Consider the following 1,038-nt stretch of genomic DNA (forward strand, 5'->3'; position numbering starts at 1 on the left):
TCGTCCAGCTGAGCCCTTTCACTTTTAAGCGGGCTGTTTCCTGCTGTTGACTAAGCTTGGTGCTTTCTTGTGTTGAAGCTCACGATGCATACACATTTGGGTTCCTTTGAGGCATCGCAGCGCCTGCACGCTCTTGCTGAGGAGACCTGGCATGAAGTAGAATGTGCAGCCTGGGTTTTGCACTTCTCTGACGTATCAGAAATGTGTTGCAGTGCTGAGCGCTTGAATGACTTCGGGGCAGTGAAGACCTCATTCCCTTTTCTTCCCATCTTTGAACGCAGATCACGGTGTTACAGCTCTCGGCTTTGCTCAAGCAAGCCGATTCCAGCAAGCGCAAACTGACCCTCACCCGCCTGGCGTCCGCCCCGGTCCCCTTCACGGTGCTGAGCCTCACGGGGAATCCTTGCAAAGAGGACTACCTGGCTGTCTGTGGGCTAAAGGTGAGAAGGCAGCTGACCTTTGGGAGTTGTCGCAATGCTGATTGCTCTCTTTTGGAAGGACAGCGGCCTGTCGAGTTGTGATGAGGGATGGGATTGATGGCTCAGTTCTGAGAGGGCAATGTTTGATCCTTTGCATCCTGCACACAACAAAGGAAGCTCCCTTATCCTGATGTAGACCCCCTGCCTGTCTAGCCAAGCATTGTCTGCTCTAACTGGGAAAATGTGTGCTCCTGTTCAAAGTGCTCCTGGAGCAATGCTCCCTCTGAGCTGTGGAGTCTTGTGAGCAAAAATTCTACTTTGTGCGCCACTGGCATTAAAGTTGTGAGTAGGGATGTGCATTTCGGGATCCCGAACCGAAAAAAAAGCCGAAAATAACGTTTTTCGGCTTTTTTCGGCTTTTGCAATCCCGAAATGGCTTCCTATGCGTTTTCCCGAATCCCGAAAAAAAAATCCCGAAAAAATTCGGGTCCATTATAACCAATGGGGCCATTGAAGTCAATGGCAAAAAAACTCTTGAAACTTTGCGGGGGGCTGGGGGGGAGGGGGGAAGGGGCAGAGCCTCCAAATTTGGACCGTGGCTGCTCAAGCCTCTCCCCGC

At 51.6% G+C, this 1,038-nt stretch overlaps 1 protein-coding gene across 1 annotated transcript in view; it reads left to right on the top strand.

The window, feature by feature from the left end:
* UBR4 (ubiquitin protein ligase E3 component n-recognin 4) overlaps positions 1–1,038 on the top strand; it is a 136,680-nt gene that overhangs the window by 44,455 nt on the left and 91,187 nt on the right. Inside the window, 1 exon segment of the mRNA XM_015412557.1 lies at positions 282–440. Within this exon segment, the coding sequence (XP_015268043.1) occupies positions 282–440 (159 nt within the window).

This window comes from Gekko japonicus, unplaced genomic scaffold (assembly GCF_001447785.1).
Source record: "Gekko japonicus isolate JY-2015 unplaced genomic scaffold, Gekko_japonicus_V1.1 scaffold131, whole genome shotgun sequence".
Taxonomy (NCBI): domain Eukaryota; kingdom Metazoa; phylum Chordata; class Lepidosauria; order Squamata; family Gekkonidae; genus Gekko; species Gekko japonicus.